Source organism: Osmerus eperlanus, chromosome 8 (assembly GCF_963692335.1).
Source record: "Osmerus eperlanus chromosome 8, fOsmEpe2.1, whole genome shotgun sequence".
Lineage (NCBI taxonomy): Eukaryota > Metazoa > Chordata > Actinopteri > Osmeriformes > Osmeridae > Osmerus > Osmerus eperlanus.
Window position 1 is genome coordinate 19065547 of NC_085025.1, and position 19999 is coordinate 19085545.

At 45.1% G+C, this 19999-nt stretch overlaps 3 protein-coding genes across 4 annotated transcripts; 2 read left to right on the forward strand and 1 right to left on the reverse strand.

Annotated features, from left to right (window-relative positions):
- The first annotated feature begins 738 nt into the window (after positions 1 to 738).
- On the forward strand, positions 739 to 9680 carry rbm25b (RNA binding motif protein 25b). 2 transcript variants are annotated; one of them, XM_062468399.1, is made up of 17 exons: positions 739 to 932; positions 1482 to 1575; positions 1686 to 1906; positions 1992 to 2049; positions 2165 to 2325; positions 2414 to 2596; positions 2728 to 2811; positions 5177 to 5427; positions 5506 to 5632; positions 6297 to 6386; positions 6486 to 6559; positions 6690 to 6846; positions 6966 to 7368; positions 7526 to 7824; positions 8054 to 8152; positions 8423 to 8470; positions 8607 to 9680. In XM_062468399.1, the coding sequence occupies exons 2-17, from the start codon at positions 1500 to 1502 to the stop codon at positions 8697 to 8699; spliced, it is 2424 nt and encodes an 807-aa protein (XP_062324383.1). In that variant the 5' UTR covers positions 739 to 932; positions 1482 to 1499; the 3' UTR covers positions 8700 to 9680. The 2 variants fall into 2 exon arrangements, with proteins under 2 accessions (XP_062324383.1, XP_062324385.1); XM_062468401.1 differs by having other exon boundaries at positions 6690 to 6840.
- A 439-nt stretch (positions 9681 to 10119) lies between these two features.
- On the reverse strand, positions 10120 to 13730 carry eif2s1b (eukaryotic translation initiation factor 2, subunit 1 alpha b). The gene is made up of 8 exons (XM_062468414.1): positions 13568 to 13730; positions 12849 to 13091; positions 12671 to 12750; positions 12410 to 12561; positions 12026 to 12132; positions 11798 to 11895; positions 11410 to 11553; positions 10120 to 10760 (listed from the first exon to the last, which is right to left on the reverse strand). Exons 2-8 carry the CDS (start codon positions 13087 to 13089, stop codon positions 10635 to 10637), a joined length of 948 nt encoding a protein of 315 aa, XP_062324398.1. The 5' UTR covers positions 13090 to 13091; positions 13568 to 13730; the 3' UTR covers positions 10120 to 10634.
- Positions 13731 to 13870: 140 nt separating this feature from the next.
- Positions 13871 to 19877, forward strand: atp6v1d (ATPase H+ transporting V1 subunit D). The gene is made up of 9 exons (XM_062468418.1): positions 13871 to 14094; positions 14606 to 14723; positions 14820 to 14899; positions 14981 to 15048; positions 15137 to 15181; positions 16272 to 16375; positions 16478 to 16544; positions 16671 to 16749; positions 19080 to 19877. Exons 1-9 carry the CDS (start codon positions 14054 to 14056, stop codon positions 19222 to 19224), a joined length of 747 nt encoding a protein of 248 aa, XP_062324402.1. The 5' UTR covers positions 13871 to 14053; the 3' UTR covers positions 19225 to 19877.
- Positions 19878 to 19999: the final 122 nt, after the last annotated feature.

The window sequence follows — 19999 nt, forward strand, 5'->3', positions numbered from 1 at the left end:
GGTAACCCGTTACCCTTCAGACAATAAAGTGTAGCGAGTTAAATTCGGTGATATCTGGCATAGCCTAGACAATAAAACAAACAAATGCAGAATGTGAGAGTTTCATTGAATGCGTTTAATGCTTATTGTTTAGGATTACCCTTTTCTTTATTTGCACGAATGTCTCAACAGCAATGATATTTGGCATAGCCATGACAATAAAATAACAAATGCAGAATGTGAGAGTTTCATTGAATGCGTTTAATGCTTATTGTTTACGATTACGTTTTTCTATATTTTCACGAATGTGCAGCAATGCTCCCCAACTATTGGTTTTTGTCCTCTCCTGTCAAATCCGATGATGATCCTGTATGATCAATGTAAACTCTCTACATGCGCCTGTTGACAAGCGTATAGTTACAGGGCTGGTAGTGCACAGTCACATCTTAATTAACTAGTACTACTTTGATTTAGCCTACTAGTAGAATCGGGATGGACTGTATTTCCACATTTCACTTTTGAAAACAGTCCGTCCCGATTCTACACGTTTTAGAAAATGTTTCTAAAACTGTAATGGGGCTGGGAGTAATTACAAATGTGCTTTACTTTTCAAAAATAGATCGATGGACAAGATACTTGGTGTCATAATTACTTTTATTTATGATATTACACACATTATACGTGTGTGTAGGCTACTTTAAAAATGAATCACACTGCTCTCGAAACAGAAACGTTTGGCTCTACAGGACTACAGTACCGGGCCCATGATGCAATGCGAATCTTGTCTGACGGTCATCATAATCAGCTATGCTAGCTAGTAGCTAGCCTAAGTAAGGTATTTGAGGAAACCATCAACTAACGCGTATCCCAATGTTGGCTTGCTGAGATAGCTACTATAGTAGCTTCAAACTAAAGGATATCTCAAAACGGGCTTTAGCTGACTACTTGGCCGGGTAAGTAACTTTGTACCTAGCGAGTTTATTTAGCTAGCTATCGACGATATATGCACTTCTAGCTAGTGCGAATTTGCGCAATTCACGTTGAATTAGCACTTAACGTTAGCCTAACGTTAGCCTAAAATATTGCCCAGCTACAAGCCAGCATATGCTAGCTAACGTTAGCCACAGTTTTTTTAAAAAATTTTTTTTATATCAGCCGCGTTAGCAAAGGCTAGCTAGTACTGTAACTTTCCATGATTTCTACAATATACAGCCACAAAAGTTTAGTCTATATCTGATAGTTAGCTAGCTTTAGCCAGCCATTCAATTAATACAGGATTACTAAATCTTGGTTTATTAAATATATTTTAACACATTTCTTTATAGCTATTAACCCATTTTCATAATGGGCCGCAGGATGTCAAGGTGGTCAGCAAACGTATCATCAGCTGACTAGTTTTTGCCCATAGGTATATTTGCTACGTAGAGACAAGGGGAACACTATTTATGGTAACTAATATGTATATTAATCACAAGTCTGCTCGAATCTCGTGCCTCCCCCAGGTGGTTGATACTGTCAAGATGTCGTTTCCTCCTCACCTGAATCGACCCCTACTACCACCTGGAATTCCTCCCCCCCAATTTGGTTACCCTTCCGGTGAGATATCAGTCTCAAGTCATCGTTGCTTAGCTACTACATTGACAATAAAACAGATCAGATCTGTATCCAACTATCCGTGAAACGTTTCCCTATTTGCCCTTGTCCAGGAGCCCCTATGATCCCATTGCACATGGGCATCATGACTCCTGCACCCGCTGTCCTGGTGCCAACCTCAGTGTCAGTGGTCAGTAAGCCACCTGTGCCCAGGAAGGAGGCCCCCCCATTGCGAGCCAAGGAGAGTGTGGAGAGCAACGGCCCCACCACCACCGTCTTTGTGGGGAACATATCAGAGAAGGCCTCGGATATGCTGATTAGACAACTCCTGGCGGTAAGGATGAGGAACGTGTGCGAACCGTTGGGTCTTCTTTATGCACACTCCAAGCAGTACACTTAAACTACATTTACCATCCTAGAAATGTGGCCTCGTTCTTAGCTGGAAGAGAGTCCAAGGAGCCTCTGGAAAACTTCAAGGTAAAAAAAAACAAAAAAAAACATCCACCACACATTACTACAAGTTCATGTTTTTAAGCTGCAAAGATAAATCAGTATTTTGCTGAATTGGCATTCTTTCTGTCTGTGCTCTAAGCATTTGGGTTTTGCGAGTACAAGGAGCCAGAATCCACTCTGCGAGCGTTGCGGTTGCTTCACGAGCTACAGATCGGGGAGAAGAAGCTGCTGGTGAAGGTGGACGCCAAGACCAAGGCTCAGCTGGACGATTGGAAGGCCAAGAAGAAGAGCACTAATGGGGTGGGTTGTGGAGCGCAGATATAAATGAACTTCTAGTTCAGAGAAGTGAAGCTGATGGTTGTTTTATTGTGCTTTGTGGAAAAAAAAGGAAAAGGTTGAAGATGGAGGCAATGAGGAAGAGGAGGAGCTGGATGAAGATATTAAGAAGCGGGACCAGATTGTCAAGGGTGCCATTGATGGGCTGATTTGCGAGTTTGCCAGTGAGCTCAATGCTGCATCACTGGACGATGACTCTCATCGGCGCAAGAAAAAGAAAGAGAAAAAAGGAGAGGTAATCGAAAACCACCTTTCCTATTTCGTTCACTCAAAAAATTTTATAAAAAAAGGTTTTTCGCTTAATGTATTGACCGTGTGGTATTTGGCACACTTCAATATCCAAAATACAATTGTTTTTCTTTTTAGGAGGATATCAATGCAATTGACATGGAGGAAGACAAGAGAGACCTGATTTCCAGAGAGATCAGTAAATTCCGTGACACACACAAGGTACAGTATCTAATTAATCTCACGCTCACATTGCAGGGTTTGAAGAGAAGCTGCACATATGTAGTTCACTTCATTTCAGTTTATACATGTAGTGGTAATGGACATTAACACCAGATATTTGTGTTCCACTATCCATAAATATGCATACTGTGCTCCAAATTGGACTTACTGGAGAGCTCAGAACATTTAATTGGGAAATATCTTGATCTGTACGTCATAATTTCAAGATCTGTTCCAAAACAAGTAACCCAAATTATAACAATGTCACCTTTTTCAACCTTAATTTGACTTATGTGATGGATTTTATAGTTCAATTTCAGGTCAATGAATGACCTAAATCTAGATGCGATCATATAGATCCAGAACTCATTCGTCACACACAAAAATGCATGGAGACGATGTACAGTTACCTCAAACCTAATCTATTCATTAAACCCAACCATTATGATAGAGATCATATGGTGACTAAAGCAAGATGAATCTCAGAACTTTGGGAAAAAGTTGCGAGGATAGGATGTAAGTATGAGCTTCCATTTACTTTGTACATATACTGGGCACCCCCCTCTTGAGGACTTGCACAGGGGCAACTGTACAGGCCCACAGGCACACAGCGGCTGGGAACGTAGGGCCATCTTTCTGCACCCAGCCAACACACCAGCCAATGTTTCAGTGCAGGCACTGAACATGGGGATTGATTATGTTGAATCCTGAGAGCCTAGTGAACTTGTGCAAGTCCTCTGTAAACAATGTTGATGTTTAATTGTATGTGTGTGTGTGTGTCTAAGCACTGAGTCAGTGAATAACCACAGCAGGGATTTGGACTGTAGCTCACTGTATGTTGTACCAGGAGGGGGGGGTGCCTTTTCACAGCAGACACAAGTGACCTGAAGACTAACAAGGTAAGTTACTCCCCAAGATGTGTGCTCTTCCTCTGTCAGGCTTGGTTTGTTGCTGTCTTCCCTGCTACCTACCTCTTGCTTACAGTCTTGTTTAGTGTGTCCAGCCCTCCCGTTCTGTATGTTATACCTTCATCTTTCTTTTTTCCATTCTCCCACCCTCTTGTCCGTGCTCAGCATGTTGTTGAAGGGATAAAAAAATATATATGTCAGTATAAAAATAACAAGCTTATTTCTAAACACCATGTTAGTGCAATACTTTTATCAGTGGAAAACCTCAGAAGGGTAAGTTTAGACTGAATTACAGATACTCAACTCAGCCACATCAGGCAAGCACATTGCTCCATTAGGAACAGGAGACAGTAGATGTCCATATCCCTCCCCTCTTTCCTGTCCAGGTCATACCTCTCCTTGTTCTATCCCTGCAAGTCCTCCTTGTTTGTTCTTGATAGCTGATTGTAAACAGTGACACTAAACCCATGGCACTTCGGCATCTTTTGCAGTCCATTTGGACTAGCAACACCACAGTAGTAAAGGCCACGGCCTCTGTGTGCTCATAGACTTATGTTTGCTCCTCACAAAACATGAAGATGAAAATGAGCCTCGCTGCATCAGTGCTAAATGACCCATTTGTCATGTAAACGTAACTCAAAATTGAGCAAGAAGAGCCATTGGGTATAGTGTCATGAGACAGTTGTGTGGCGACAACATGGATCACTGAAGACCACTGCAGGGGTAAGAAAGCTTCTCAAATTAATCATTTAACTGTACAGAAATGTAAAAAAAGGAAAAAGCTCTTGAATGTTTCCCAACTTCTCAGTTTTTAGGATGTTGAATCAAGGTTGTAGAGGACAGGGTTGTGTTTGACTGTGCTTGAGTAAGACGGACATCCGTAACATTTTCCCCTGTGAACCGTTTCACCTGCTTTCCCTCCCAGGCGTAACTTTGTAGGGCTCTAGGGGCAGCGACTGAAACCCTAGCTCCGACACCTGTAAGTCACATCCAACTAGTTCAACAAGGATGGACCTTTGTTTCTCTTACTTGTAAAGGAGGATGGGAAAAAAGCCTTCTTTTATGATGCCTTTTTTCTGGTTTTGAATGCCTGATGTTTGACATGCCGTCAGATGTCTGTGATTATGACAAAGTGGTTTCCAGTGCCTCTGTAACGGTGCCTTCCAGTTCCCCAGCTTGACGCTTTAGAATCATGCAAATCAAGCACTCCACCTTATGGCCATTGATCCGTGATTGATCAAGCTACTTATGTCATCATACATAGCGTCACCTTGTTTTGCTCTTCTGTTTTTATTTTTAGACTGCAGGTAACCTATCCACTATCCAGCTACGCACTTCAGTATAGATGTGCTAGTGTTTGTACCTCCGGAGGCTGGAAACTACTTCTACTGTGTGCTCCTGAGCAGAGCACGTCCGCCCTGGAAGCAACCTCTGAACATCCTGTGTTCTCTCTGCAGAAACTCGAGGAGGAGAAGGACAAGAAGGAGAAGGAGCGGCAGGAGTTTGAGCGGGAGAGGAGGGAGCGGGAGAAGGAGAGGGAGCGGGAGCGGGAGCGCAGGGACCGGGAGCGAGAGAAGGAGCGCGAGAAAGAGCGCGACGTGGACCGCGACCGGGAAAGAGAGCGAAGGCCGAAGGAGAGGCCTCCCCGGGAGAGAGAGTGGGAAAGGGAGAGGAGCCCTGAGAGGAGCGCAGACCGCAGCAGGTCCAGGTAAGGCCAGCAGAGCAGCTTCAGAAGGAGCACAGTCTAGAGTTGGACGAGGAGACCAATGCACAGTGTTGTCCACAGAGAGAAGAGCCGAGACAAGAGCCGAGACAAGGAGAAGAAGAGGGAGCGGGAGGAGGATGAGGAGGAGGTGTATGAACGCAGGAGATTGGAGAGAAGGCTCAGAGACAAGGAGGCAGCCTACCAAGAGGTATGTGTCTGAAGAACACACAACTGAAATTGCCTCAACATTAAGAGGTTGCCCCTCAGAATCAAACAGGGCAGAGGCAAAGAATTTCCCAATGTTGTGTCATCTTTGGCAGTTGGCTGTAAATTGCCAAAAGACATAACAAAGTTGACTAATTACAAATGTTTCATTTAAAGAAATGTGCCCTACAGTGTGAATTGTACTGTAGCTGATAAGTAAAAAACAAAACAAAAAACCCCATCTTGTTTCGGATAGAAACCGGAAGTAGTTTCGTAACTCAGTGTATTATTATAATTTTTTTTTGACAAGACAACTAGTTACAACTAGTCTGTTTTACAAAATACTTTTTTCATAGTAAAGAAAATACATATAACTTCTCCCAATGCTGAACTTAATTGGGAGTCTTGAGTCATGAACCAAAAAGTCAAATTATTTAACACATAATTTAATATAGTATTATAGTCTTGGGATATATGCTCCAAGCATATAATTGTTCTAGATTTCCAGCACTGTACACATACACATTGGTGGACACACCAATTCAAGACTTAATAATGAAGAACTGAGGCTGTTTGTTTTGGCTTGTTTGGATCAGTGTGGTAGAAATGCAGTGTTCCTTGACTGTGTCTGTCCCTGACATCCTGTCACTGTGCTTCTGCTTTCTAAGCGCCTGAAGAACTGGGAGATCAGAGAGAGGAAGAAGGCCAGGGACTACTCCAAGGACTCTGAAAGAGAAGAAGAACGCAGGCGAGAGATGGTAGGAGCGTGTGCAGCTCTCCTCACAGCCCTCTCCCTGTCCTGCTCTCTATCCCTCTCAGCCGTGTGTGACGTGCTTGTGCTTGACCTCTCCCACCAGGCTAAAGAAGGCAAACGGCTGAAAGAGTTCCTGGAGGACTACGATGATGACAGGGACGACCTCAAATATTACAGGTGACGGTTCACAACAGCCCACAAAAAAACTGGCTCTGTTTAAAGAGGATAAGAAGCAAACTTTACCATTTGTTCGAGCCAGTTGCTGGTCTGTGAAGGTTGTCTGAGAAGTTCCTTGTGTGACCCCTAGGGGAAGCGCGCTGCAGAAGCGCCTGCGAGACCGAGAAAAGGAGATTGAGATGGACGAGCGGGACAGAAAGAGAGAGAAGGAAGAGCTGGAGGAGATCAGGCAGAGGCTGCTGGCCGAGGGACACCCTGACCCCGACGCCGAGCTACGCAGGGTGTGTGTTGGGGGGGTGGTGTCTGAAGGTCGTTTGCTCATGGTTTCTCATCGTGTTTCAACATCGTGTTTCCAGTACGTCCTACTGCCCTGGTCTCATCGCGTGTGTGTGTGTGTGTGGTCCAGATGGAGGAGGAGGCGGAGCGTTTGAGCAGAGCCCTGGTGAAGCCAGAGCCCGAGGTGGAAAGAGAGAGACCGAAGCTCCCCAGGGAGGACCGCGAGAGGAGAGGAGACCGCGACCGCAAGAGAGACCGCGGTGAGGCACACGCTCGCCAAGCCCCCTCCGAAAATGATGCGGAGGAGGAGAGCTTGGACGGGGCCAGTCGTCCGGAAGCCAAGCCCCGCCTCAAGCCGACGCTGCGCCCGATCACGGCGGCCCCCTCCGTCTCGTCAGCCAGTGAGAACGTGACGCCAAACTCCCCCGGGGACGAGTCGCCATGCGGCATCATCATCCCCCACGAGAACTCGCCCTCAGAAGCCCCCCCCCTGGAGGAGATCCGCCCCAAGATCGGCCTCAGCCTCAAACTAGGCACGTTTGGTTTCATCTGGATTTCAACACACAACTCCTTCTCATACAAACACACACACAAACTTGGTTTTGTCCCCTCAAACAGCCTTGACACAATGTATGACTATAAATTCACTGTTTGACGTGCCAGCTAAAGCGCCCCCCCTCCGTCTTGCAGGCTCCACGGCCAGCCCCAGCCAGCCCCACGCTGCCAAGAGGAAGAGGCTGGCGGCCGACAGCGTCTTCAACAAGTTTGGCGAGGAGGAGGCTGACGAGCAGCCGCGCCGGAGGAAGCTGGTGCCCCTGAACTACGACGACGACGACAAGAGCCTGGGCGTGGACGGAGCCGGCCTGGCCAACATCAAGGGCGTCGACACAGAGGAGAAACGCAGGCACATCAAGAGCCTGATCGAGAAGATCCCCACCGGCAAGCCTGAGCTGTTCTCCTACACCCTGGACTGGTCCATGGTGGACACGGTGAGAGGATGGAATGATGGAGGGTGTGGGATGACAACAACAGTGTTGACTTCTGTGGTGTTTCTAAAAGGCTGGAAAACCCTTTAGCGACATGCCAATGTTAGCTGCGTCTATAAATGTACTGCATGTTCGTTTGCTTCGATTACCCTAGTTTTTGGGCTGTTAATGAAACCCTCGTGAAATGATGTGATGAATGGTATTTCAACGTTGTGGATGTGCTGTCTTTCAGAACCTAATGGAGCGACGTATCCGGCCGTGGATCAATAAGAAGATCATAGAGTACATCGGAGAGGAGGAGGCAACCTTAGTAGACTTTGTCTGTTCCAAGGTACCTTCACACAGTGAGCAATTGGAAATAAGTTCAAATGAGATGAGTGTTTTAATCTTGAAACTTGGTGCACATGTCTACATGTGGACATTCCGAGGATCAGATTTTATTGACCAAGTATGTACACACAAGGAATTTGGCTTCAGTTTACACTGTGCTCTCAATGTACTCACACAGAATAGACATGGAGAGTAAAAAAAGAAAGAAAACAAACAAACTTGTTTGTGTTCAGAATGAGTGTGTCTGATGTGTGGACCTCTCCTTCCTTAGGTGATGGCTCACGGCACACCACAGGGTATCTTGGACGATGTTGCTATGGTGAGTATCTCTGTTGCAACTGTACACACATTCCAAAGTAAATACATGACACTGGATATTTGGTTGTGATAACAAGAATGATAATGACAGAGACACCATGGCAACCCCAATTCAGATGTGATTTTTCCACCTACAGGTGCTTGATGAAGAAGCTGAGGTCTTCATTGTGAAGATGTGGAGGTTGTTGATCTATGAGACCGAAGCAAAGAAAATTGGATTGGCGAAATGAACCTAAAGCACTGAACCAAGATCCATTTTCTTTTAGTGCTTGTAAATGTCTCATGTCATGCAGCCCTTATTGGCTGTTCTGTGTTCGACCTCACCAGTCCTCCTCTCTCCTGCAAGACTAGGCATCTGAGCCGCTGTCATCCTACTCTTCAGATACATCATGTCATACTGTTAAAGATAATGGCCTTTTAGCAGTGTGTTATTGTGTTTGTACTTCATGCTCGTGTCCGTTTCCCTGATGAGGCCCTTATGCCAGACCCCCCATGGGAATCACCCCCCATGGGAATCACCCCCCATGGGAATCACCCCCCATGGGAATCACCCCCCATGGGAATCACCCCCCATGGGAATCACCCCCCATGGGAATCACCCCCCATGGGAATCACCCCCCATGGGAATCACCACTTTGAACTGGCATTCTTTTGGCTGGGTTGAGGGACAGTGCAGTTCGCACATATGGAAAGTAATGGTTGAATAGATCTTTGCCTACAAATACGTTCTACCGGTTGCAATCTCCAGCATTTTTTTAAAGAACCAAATGTAAAGTAGATGCTATTTTGTATGTTATCCGCATGTAAAGAGATGCAGGACCTGAACTGCTTAAATTTACTTGCGTAGTGTAGGATTGTTACTGTTTCACAAACTGCTTTGGCTATTCTATCAATTATGTTTGTGAAGGAGCATGACATGCTGTTTTGACTTTTTATTTGTTGTGCTATTCGGCTTTGTTGGACCCCAGCTAGAACTCTGCAAAACAATTCTGCAGCACTGACACATTTCTGACTAATTTGGATCTTTTCCAATTTCTTGTATTGTCACATTTCTTTGGTGCCTCCTGAACATGACCCCAGATGTAGAGATAAGCACAACTAATACATACCAATTCTGACAAAATGAATGGATATAGATTGTGCTTAATGTCAGCATTTGTTTTGTACTGGTGGAAATGTGTTTTGAAATAAAGCAATTTTTTAGTACTTGTCTCTGCATTGCTTCCACACTTCTTTCAGAACTGTTGGTGCAAGATGGATTCATTTAACCCAAAACACTACAGAGCCACTTGAGCTATAAAGAAGGTATTCTAAGAGTCAATCTGAATATGTAAATGGAGGGTGGTGGTAGACTACCTGCTCTGTCAAGGTGAAGCCACTGTCTAATACACAACTGCTTTGTCAAGGTGAAGCCACTGTCTAATACACAACTGCTCTGTCAAGGTGAAGCCACTGTCTAATACACAACTGCTCTGTCAAGGTGAAGCCACTGTCTAATACACAACTGCTCTGTCAAGGTGAAGCCACTGTCTAATACACAACTGGCAACTCAACTACACCTGGGGGGAGAAACAGCCGGAAGAAAGTCAGTGATAAAGTAAATCTTTCGACTAACAATGAATGTTTAAATTGTTGCACTGCCAAGACACATTGAGATCAAAACTTCCAGAACTTTATTAATGTCTTATGAGCTAAACAAAAGCAAAATCCATCCTGCCAGTAAAAATCCCCAACTGTAGGAGGACTAGCACAAAACAACCACCCACAGCCAGCCAGTATTACAGACATGAACTTTTGGCGTCTGTCTCACTTCCTGTGACCATCGAGAGATGAAGCGCCATGGACACTGAAGACACCAGGGCTCGTTAGCAAGAAAGTGAAGGCCACTGTTTGTTAACTTTTCTATGCATAAAAGGGTATAATTTATCCAAATTTGTATTCTTTGTGGTCAAAATGGTGGTAAACATGAAATGTCATTAGTGGTTTAATTTCAATTAAGTCAGTAAACCGTCCTGTGTTTGCTCTATTCTAACTGACATGGGACACTTTGTTTAATGTTGCAATATGATGTAAATTAACATCTGTTGGGAATGGGCTACTATGGCCAGGTCTGTCTGTCCATCTCTCTCCTCTCTCTCATCTCCCAGCCAGCCTCTTCTGGGGCTCTAATCTTCTGCTTTGGCCTCCATCTCCTCGGCATCATCGTCTCCGTCCACCTCGGCGTTCTCCCTCTCTAGCCTCTCCAGCTGGCGCGCCAGCTCTGTCTCATCAGTGTCCGTCACCACCTTAGGCTGAAGAAAAAGACCAAATGCGCGCACACACACACACACACACACACACACACACACACAGAGAGATCCTGAGCTCATCTCTCGGAGAAACCAGGAGGAAAACCTTGACTGTAGAATGGGTGCATAATTGGCGGACCTCGGTCCGTGTCTGGACTGAGTGAAGGTTGACCTTGATACGTTTCTCATAAAAACCGTTATTTTCAATTCACACATTTCTGCCGAGTAGATAGCTGTCTCGAGTTATACAGAGTTAAATGCCACCTACCAGCCAATCAGCAACCCCCACAGAAAATGTTAGCCAATGGACCTCTGAATTTTAACTGTGCACCCCCCGCCCCCCCTGGAAGGTCAAGTTAATTTTGTTTTGTTTTTATATAGCGCCAGATCACAAAATAAGTAATTTAAGGTTACCTTTCCTATAAAACAGGTCTATAGCTTGGTCTTTTATTAAACAAACTAAATGGCCTTATGTTATTTATCTTATTTACACGACGGCATGTCATTTCTGTCTCTACATGGTCGGGCGACCATGTCTCCCCACCCCCCCCGCCCCACCCCCCAAAAAAACCCTGTAAACCAGCTAGGGGAAACACTGACATTATATGATGACAACAACGGAGATCTCTTCCTGCTCCCCTGTCTCCTTTACCTCCATCTGGATGTTGAACACGCCCCGCTTCTCCTCAATCCTCTCCTTGATGGCAGCCATGGCCTGGTTGAGGACAGACAGGCCCTCTGTACGCTCCAGAGTGGTTGTGGTCATCACGTATCGTGGGGGGGCAATCAGGTTAATCTAGGAAGAACGCACACATTTTCATTTTGTGTGGCCCATCGCAAACCTCGCAAAGGAGCACCAACATGTCCGACACATATGAACGATAAAGACACTTGATCCAATTCTGCGACCTTTTCTCCCAAATGAGACATTTCAAGCCATACAAGTGTTTGCACGTATTTTTTTGACTAATCAAAAAGAATTTAAGAGAGGGAGTATTTCTGGACTGTGTAAACAGGACTGGCATGTGGGTGCCACATACCTTGATGGGCATGACTTCAGTAGAGCAGCTCAGACCTGCCCTCAGTGCTTCCTTCACTGCGTCGATGCCCTCATACCCGTAGCAGGCCACCTCAATATCTACATGCAGAGGATGAACATTCTTATAGCTGAAAGGGACATTCATTATATTCCACAACCCCCATCTCTAAAATAAGTTGAGCCTGACATTCATGTTCCCAAATCCTTCTCCCGTATAGCGGTGGGCTACCTGCTCGGATTTTGACGGCTTGCGGCGTGAGTCGCCTGTTGATGTTGTCAATGAGTACGTTTCTCTCCTCCTCCGTCAGGTCGAGGCCGTCCAGGATGGCAGGGTCCCTGAATGGGAGGACACGGAGACGACACAGAACACCTCAGATAGATATATTCTTTTGATATATATTTTTGGTGCCATTTCTCCCTTTATTATTTATGATAGAGATAGTGTATATTTTTGGAGAGGACAGGAAATATGGGGAGAGAGGGGATGATGGTCTGGACCGGACTCGAACTCAGGCCGCCGCGATGCCTCAGCCTACATGGAGGAACCTCAAACTAAATATATCGTTGTCCTCGCTTAGTCTCCAACTACAGACACAAAGGATGGAGTACTCACGACACGGCCTGTTTGAAGACGTCGTAAGCGCCGTATCCGGGCCGCTTGTATTTTTCATCAAAGACCCAGGCAGTGCGCTGGAAGAGGCTCTCCAGCTGCTCATCTTTACTGTATTCCAGAACCTCTGCCACATGCCTCAGGATGCTGTACACCTGCCACAACACCACTCAGTTTAGTTAGTCTACATCTGGTCGTGAAGCATGCTTTCTCTGGCACAGAGCCACCACTGAAAATGGTGAGGGGCAGCTAAGAGTGACTTACAGTTTTGGATTTGGTGAATTTGTCCTCACACTTGATGGCCTCCTCTGGTGAAACTCTTCTCTTTGATAAATCGATGTATCCTGCAGGGAGGACACACGAAAAAGTATACAACTCATTCAACTACCAAGGGACTATCTTTTAAACGGACAGACTGAAAGGTCCGGCTGACTGAGCTTACCCTTCTCTTTGTCCACTCGGATGACCACCACACACTCATTGCGACCTATGCGGATGAGCTTGTTGATGGAGCGGATGCGTCGACGCGACAGTTCACTCAGGAGGATCATGCCCTCAATGTTGTTGTACTCCAAAAGGCTTACATAGGCGCCCATCTCAGCGATGGAGCGCACATTGACCATCACCACATCCTCCACTTCTGGGAACCGGTGCTGATAGAACCTACAACTGAGCCCCGGCATCACTGAGAAGGAAGCAATGGGTCAAGGGTGAAAATGATTCAGGTGATGGGAAAAACGTGTCATTATCTAGATACAAATATATCAACTCGTACTTAACAATACATGAAACGGGGTCAGTGAGGTAAGATAAACAGGTCTATGATGTAGCGTTTGGGTTGAGAGTAAGCTGTCAGTCTCTTTAAATCCAGAGATGTCAATTATGTTTACCACAGGCTAATACTAAATTGATCAGATTTAGCATTACTTCATCATCAAAATACAGCCACGAACCAAACTAGCTCCACAATTTCGCCCATTTGTAAAACGTAAATTCAGCTAGCAGCCACGTAAACTTGCACAGCGTTGGAAGCTGATTAGCTGACCCAATGGTTAGCTTGACTTCACACACATGCGGCACATGCTACCTGACTAGCTAGAATCTGTTGTCCAGTACCCCGGCAAACAGATGTTTTATTCTAGGTTTAAATACATATCTTACCTGTATCATATGGTTACACAACGAAGCAATGAAATATTATGGATTTGAAATGTTCCAAACTTTCTTGGTTTAACATGTATTTGTAGATAAAAAGAGTCCAAATGCTAGAACTTCTAATTCATCGAAGTGCTACAGCTATTTTTTCGATCCGGAAGAGATCAGATCCTTTTTGACACGCGCAATCGCAATAGCGTTTGCTGTGGTTGCCAGGTTGACCCCGACATCTTGACGTGAAGCGTTGGGAGAAATCTGGAAGGAACCTGGCAACTTTAGGGTTAGTGGATGAAGACATATGACTAGGAACCAGCTGATCTCCCTTCGTTGCAATTTCGCGTCACTAGCTTAGTCCTACGATCGTCTATGTAAAAGAACGACTGTTTACCGTCGTTCTTACATTTAAGAATAGGTGTCATCCGTTTTAACATCCATTGGCCGCACATATTTCGAAACGGAATTTAAGTGTAGAGCGTTGTGTTTTAGAACAAGATGTCAGGGAAAGAAAGGATCGACGTATTCCCCTCCAGAATGTAAGTAGCTAGCTAGCCAAGGCTAACCACCTCGACTGCAACATCCAGCATACATGGCTTTTAACCTTTTTATCTACTTATTGCTGACAGTGGCACAGTTAAAACCTGCCATGATCCGTTCTGTTATACAGTCATCAGTCCCCGGCAGGTGAATAGTCTTCAAATTGCAGTAGCTGCATCATGATGTCAGCACATTTAGTTATTCAGATGATTGACCAGCAAGCCACCTGCATGGAACAAAGTAATAATTTTTTAGCATTACGGTCAGTTGTTTTCTGTGAACTTAACAGATACTAATACTTTAACAGGCATGATCTTGGTGTACATGAAAATCCAAAAGAGGAAATGCTATTACACAATGTCATGTGATGTTTTCCTATTCCACACAGCGACAGACTGAGATTTCTAAAATGCCTCATCAGCGTCGTAGAGGACGGCGATAAGGCAACATACCCTGTGATATTGTTATTTCCCTCTGTGTACATGTGAGCTGTCCTCTTTGTTATTCTAGGGTTCAGACCATCATGAAGGCACGTCTGAAAGGGGCACAGACTGGTCGCAACCTCCTTAAGAAGAAAGCTGACGCTTTATCCATGCGCTTCCGTCAGATCCTTCGCAAGATTATTGAGGTCTGTCAGAACCGTCTTTTCACCTGCAAGTTTTTACCTTAAAGACATATTCTGTTAATGCCTCATGCAACTCATGCTATCTCTGTATCCATCCAGACCAAGACTCTGATGGGAGAAGTGATGAGGGAGGCTGCCTTTTCTTTGGCTGAGGCTAAGTTTGCTGCTGGAGATTTTAGGTGAGCGAACAGACCTTTGTGGTTCCTTGTCTTTTTCTCTGGGATGTCTCGATCTCAACCTTGTGATGTGTGTCCTCACAGCACCACTGTCATCCAGAATGTAAACAAGGCCCAGGTGAAGGTCAGAGCCAAGAAAGACAACGTGGCCGGTGAGTGTCAAATACAGTATCGTCAGGAAGAAATGCTGGGCTTCTCTTCTAAATCTCAAATCTTTGTGTCTTTGTGTTTCTCTCTCAGGTGTCACTCTACCTGTGTTTGAGCATTACCAGGAAGGAGGAGACAGTAAGGAATATCCTAATTACTCTCTGAACAATTCGCTAATAATATAGCCTACCGTATTTCTTCGATTAAACGCCGCCCTCGAATAAACGCTGCACCAAAAAAATCAGGAAAACAGTTATTTAATTGTTTGAATTAAAACACAGTAGTTATTACACAAGTAAATCACAAGTGTATTATAATTCCCCCGATGCACTGGCAGACACAAGTGGCTTTCTTGCTACAGGTTTGAAGCTTTTTCTCCAAATCCACCGTGAAAAATAAGCCCACAGTATAACGATAAAATAAAGACCACATTAGCTTAATATGAACATGACATGCGCAGGTCTATAGTTATTTACAAGTAAAATACAGACACAAAACAACATACCTCGTTGGCTGCATGCTGTACACAAGGGAATAGAAGTTTCCTTAGATCGCTAACATCCGATAACAACCTTAAACTTTTATCGGAGCATTAAATTGTCCGTGCTTCGCCTGCTGTTAGCTTGTCGACTCTCTCACTCACTCACTCGTCCCAAAAGGCCTTCAAAATAAAGGCACTCCAGGCTTACTCTTACCAAATAAAGTCACTTAATAATACCAAATGCAATTATATAATTCTAAATTATGTCATTGGTTGAAAACAAATTATACATTATAATAATGTAATTGCGACAATTACATGTAGCCTACAATATAGCGAGGTAGCTGACTTCACCACTAGCGAATTCGACTTTCATTAACCCCAAGTTCGCTGTTGCTGCTGGTGAGTAGTTTCTGCACAGCTTTCTGTTTGAAAGCTGGGAGTGTAAGAACGTTTCGGCATGCTGCTTCAGATTTCTACACAATGTAGACACGCGCGGCTTCAATTTTATACTAGGCTTTGTGTTTGACCTCCCTGTCTATTCTTTGTTTGTCTATGGTGGCACTGCAGCTGCAATTCTCTAAATCTCTCTTACTAATTAAACGCCGCCCTTGAATAAACGCCGCACCAAAAATGATCCTTGTGTAATAAACGCTGCAGCGTTTATTCGAAGAAATACGGTAGTCGTCAGAATGTGGGCCTGTGCTGACAGTATTCTTTGGGGTTTATCCATTCTCCCTTCGTCAGGTTACGAGCTGACTGGTTTGGCCCGGGGAGGAGAGCAGGTTTCCAGGCTGAAGAGGAACTATGCCAAAGCTGTTGAACTGCTGGTGGAGTTGGCATCCTTACAGGTAGGGGGCACTGCCAACAATGTTTGACGTTAACTTAGGGATGAAGTCTGGGAAGCAGCTGGGGGCCACAAAGGTCATTATTTCCCTGTTTCGAATTGACAGACATCATTTGTCACTCTGGACGAGGCCATCAAGATCACCAACCGTCGTGTAAATGCCATAGAGCACGGTGAGTACAGCCTGTTGGGATATGTTGCCACCTACATGATACCGAACCTGTTGCACGGTATATCGAGCGTTGTAATAGTGATTGCTGTAGCTAAGAAACTGAGTGAGTGGTCCTGTCCGTCTCCAGTGATCATTCCCAGGATCGAGCGCACCCTCACCTACATCGTCACAGAGCTGGATGAGAGAGAACGAGAGGAGTTCTACAGGTGAGGAGGCATTCCATGTTCCCTACTTACCCAAACTCTCCACCTGCTACTTCCACCTCATAAACCACTGCGCTAAAATGTTGTAAAAACATACAATATATTTATTGTTTATGTTATAATAAATATAACTCAGTGTTTCCCCTCCCATTATATTAGGGGGGTGCCCCGCCCCTCCTGGAAGGTCAAGTTAATACTTTTCTTTTAAAAATTAATTTATATAGCGCCCGATCACAAAATAAGTCATTTAAGGTTACCTTTCCTATAAAACAGGTCTATAGCTTGCTCTTTTATTAAACAAACTAAATGGCCTTATGTTATTTATCTTATTTACAAGACGACATGTCATTTCTGTCTCTACATGGTCTTCGCCCCCCCCCCCCCCCCCCCCCCTAAAGCTGTAAACCTGGGGGAAACACTAACCCTAACCCTAACCCTAGGGGAAACACTAACCCTAACCCTAACCCTAGGGGAAACACTAACCCTAACCCTAGGGGAAACACTAACCCTAACCCTAGGGGAAACACTAACCCTAACCCTAACCCTAGGGGAAACACTAACCCTAACCCTAGGGGAAACACTAACCCTAACCCTAGGGGAAACACTAACCCTAACCCTAACCCTAGGGGAAACACTAACCCTAACCCTAGGGGAAACACTGACACTAACCCTAGGGGAAACACTAACCCTAACCCTAGGGGAAACACTGACACTAACCCTAGGGGAAACACTAACCCTAACCCTAGGGGAAACACTGACACTAACCCTAGGGGAAACACTAACCCTAACCCTAGGGGAAACACTGACACTAACCCTAGGGGAAACACTAACCCTAACCCTAGGGGAAACACTGACACTAACCCTAGGGGAAACACTAACCCTAACCCTAGGGGAAACACTGACACTAACCCTAGGGGAAACACTAACCCTAACCCTAGGGGAAACACTGACACTAACCCTAGGGGAAACACTAACCCTAACCCTAGGGGAAACACTGACACTAACCCTAGGGGAAACACTAACCCTAACCCTAGGGGAAACACTGACACTAACCCTAGGGGAAACACTAACCCTAACCCTAGGGGAAACACTGACACTAACCCTAGGGGAAACACTAACCCTAACCCTAGGGGAAACACTGACACTAACCCTAGGGGAAACACTAACCCTAACCCTAGGGGAAACACTGACACTAACCCTAGGGGAAACACTAACCCTAACCCTAGGGGAAACACTGACACTAACCCTAGGGGAAACACTAACCCTAACCCTAGGGGAAACACTGACACTAACCCTAGGGGAAACACTAACCCTAACCCTAGGGGAAACACTGACACTAACCCTAGGGGAAACACTAACCCTAACCCTAGGGGAAACACTGACACTAACCCTAGGGGAAACACTAACCCTAACCCTAACCCTAGGGGAAACACTAACCCTAACCCTAACCCTAGGGGAAACACTAACCCTAACCCTAACCCTAGGGGAAACACTAACCCTAACCCTAACCCTAGGGGAAACACTAACCCTAACCCTAACCCTAGGGGAAACACTAACCCTAACCCTAGGGGAAACACTAACCCTAACCCTAGGGGAAACACTAACCCTAACCCTAGGGGAAACACTAACCCTAACCCTAACCCTAGGGGAAACACTAACCCTAACCCTAACCCTAGGGGAAACACTAACCCTAACCCTAACCCTAGGGGAAACACTAACCCTAACCCTAACCCTAGGGGAAACACTAACCCTAACCCTAACCCTAGGGGAAACACTAACCCTAACCCTAACCCTAGGGGAAACACTAACCCTAACCCTAGGGGAAACACTAACCCTAACCCTAGGGGAAACACTAACCCTAACCCTAGGGGAAACACTAACCCTAACCCTAGGGGAAACACTAACCCTAACCCTAGGGGAAACACTAACCCTAACCCTAACCCTAGGGGAAACACTAACCCTAACCCTAACCCTAGGGGAAACACTAACCCTAACCCTAGGGGAAACACTAACCCTAACCCTAGGGGAAACACTAACCCTAACCCTAGGGGAAACACTAACCCTAACCCTAGGGGAAACACTAACCCTAACCCTAGGGGAAACACTAACCCTAACCCTAGGGGAAACACTAACCCTAACCCTAGGGGAAACACTAACCCTAACCCTAGGGGAAACACTAACTGAAACGATAAATAAAAACTAGCCATGCCTTTTATTATCCTCTGCGCTCGTTAACAAACAAACAAAAGTGATATTGCCTCTGTCCAAAATGGCGTTCCCTGCTTCTGGTTTCCCCTAAGCTGAGTATCACTGTGTTGCTCATCCCACCTTAGACTCAAGAAAATTCAGGAGAAGAAGAAGCAGCTGAGGGAGAGGACCGAGAAGGAGATTGCCGCCCGCCTGGCGGCCCTGGGCCCCATCGCCGAGCCCGCTAACATGCTGACAGAGGAGACGGACGAGGATCTGCTGTTTGAGTGACGCGCCCTGCAGCCCTCCTCCATCCCTTCTCCATCTCCCGTCACCGTGCTCTGCACACCACCCTATTTATTCCGTTCCTCTCTGGTCACGTTGATGTCTTCTTGTGAAAACCGAAGCATTCGATTTGTTTCAATTACATTTTTGGTGTGTACTTGTCAGTGATGTTTTTATGGTTTCAGTGTTGGAAATAAGTGTTCAGATTTATTGATCTATGTCAGATGTCATGACATTAAACTTTGCTGTTACCAGCAAACGCTTCAGTTCACTCATGTTGACCTTGCAAATAATATACATATAACAATACATTAAAGATGTGAACTATACTGTGCATTCCATTTAATTTACGGAGTACATACAGTAGATGTTATGACACATTTTATCTCGTAATTGTCATTGCATGCTGTCATTTTTTGCAGTCGTGGCAGGGTGGTTGTCATTTTCCACCCTCAAGTCTGAAAGTGTTTTGTGGAGACCAGCCCCATAATAGTGACTACATAGATGGATTTTGGATTTTTCTCAAGATTAATCTGGGATGTGACCACCCAATCGTGATTATATTGTAGCACCCAGTGTGCAGGTCTATTGGCCACATAGGATATTGTGTGACCCCATCCAAATGGCACTTCATTCAAATAAAATGTATGAGAATATTCCTCAGTTGTCTCTTTGTGCTTTTTTGTATGGTCTAATTTGTTTTGTCCAAACTGTATGCATCAAAAACGTATTTTCATTTTCTGTACATACTTTTGAAAATATTGCAGTCATAAAAACATTT

Excerpts from the sequence above, each read along its gene's own strand:
- eif2s1b (XM_062468414.1), bottom strand. The coding sequence starts at position 13,089 with ATGCCGGGGCTCAGTTGTAGGTTCTATCAGCACCGGTTCCCAGAAGTG. Across the intron at positions 12,751-12,848 it reads CCGAGTGGACAAAGAGAAGG|GATACATCGATTTATCAAAG; the intron begins GTAAGCTCAGTC and ends TCCTCCCTGCAG. Across the intron at positions 10,761-11,409 it reads TGTTCAACATCCAGATGGAG|CCTAAGGTGGTGACGGACAC; the intron begins GTAAAGGAGACA and ends CTTTTTCTTCAG.
- rbm25b (XM_062468399.1), top strand. The coding sequence starts at position 1,500 with ATGTCGTTTCCTCCTCACCTGAATCGACCCCTACTACCACCTGGAATT. Across the intron at positions 2,050-2,164 it reads AGCCTCTGGAAAACTTCAAG|CATTTGGGTTTTGCGAGTAC; the intron begins GTAAAAAAAAAC and ends CTGTGCTCTAAG. Across the intron at positions 6,387-6,485 it reads AAGAACGCAGGCGAGAGATG|GCTAAAGAAGGCAAACGGCT; the intron begins GTAGGAGCGTGT and ends CTCTCCCACCAG.
- atp6v1d (XM_062468418.1), top strand. The coding sequence starts at position 14,054 with ATGTCAGGGAAAGAAAGGATCGACGTATTCCCCTCCAGAAT. Across the intron at positions 14,900-14,980 it reads TTTGCTGCTGGAGATTTTAG|CACCACTGTCATCCAGAATG; the intron begins GTGAGCGAACAG and ends GTGTCCTCACAG. Across the intron at positions 16,750-19,079 it reads GAACGAGAGGAGTTCTACAG|ACTCAAGAAAATTCAGGAGA; the intron begins GTGAGGAGGCAT and ends ATCCCACCTTAG.